Below are 496 nucleotides of genomic sequence, written 5' to 3' on the forward strand. Positions count from 1 at the left end.
AATTTTGTTTTTGGTGTTGGGCGGATTTGAACTGCTGAAGACTTTAATGAGAGAAGAACGAACAGCATCTATTTGAGGGTTTCCCAGAGAGTTCAAAACCCAAATGCCGCTGCAACACAAACCCTAAACCCTAAACCCTAAACCCTAAACCCTAGGCCATGCGCTGCGAGCCCTGCCTCCGCGTGTAGCAGCAGGGAAGCAAAGAGAGCTGCACAGAAGCAGCAGCGATACCGAAACACCTGAAAACCCCAAACCCTATACCCTAAACCCTAAACCCTAAACCCTCACTTGACGTGCATGGCGTTGTTGACCAAAACCCCATTAAGCTGCTCGTCAGTCAGCCAGTCTCTCTTTTCTTTTAATTTCTTTTTTATTTGTTCAAAAGATAAACCCCCAAAGTCCGTCAGCAGCTGCTGCACTTCTTTTCCCATTTGCTGCACTTCTGCGGAAGAAGCAACAGCGCCTGCAGCAGCGACAGCAGCAGCAGCAGCGGCAG

At 49.0% G+C, this 496-nt stretch overlaps 1 protein-coding gene across 1 annotated transcript in view; it reads right to left on the reverse strand.

The window, feature by feature from the left end:
- ETH_00034025 (uncharacterized protein) overlaps positions 1-431 on the reverse strand; it is a gene marked incomplete at both ends in the record, with an annotated part of 905 nt that extends 474 nt beyond the window's left edge. The window contains 2 exons of the mRNA XM_013374870.1: positions 1-109; positions 289-431. Coding sequence (XP_013230324.1) covers positions 1-109; positions 289-431 — 252 coding nt within the window. The remainder of the gene's footprint in view (positions 110-288) is intronic.
- Between the last annotated feature and the right edge of the window lie 65 nt (positions 432-496).

This window comes from Eimeria tenella, genomic scaffold, assembly GCF_000499545.2.
Source record: "Eimeria tenella Houghton genomic scaffold, Eth_scaff2329, whole genome shotgun sequence".
NCBI classification, from domain to species: domain Eukaryota; phylum Apicomplexa; class Conoidasida; order Eucoccidiorida; family Eimeriidae; genus Eimeria; species Eimeria tenella.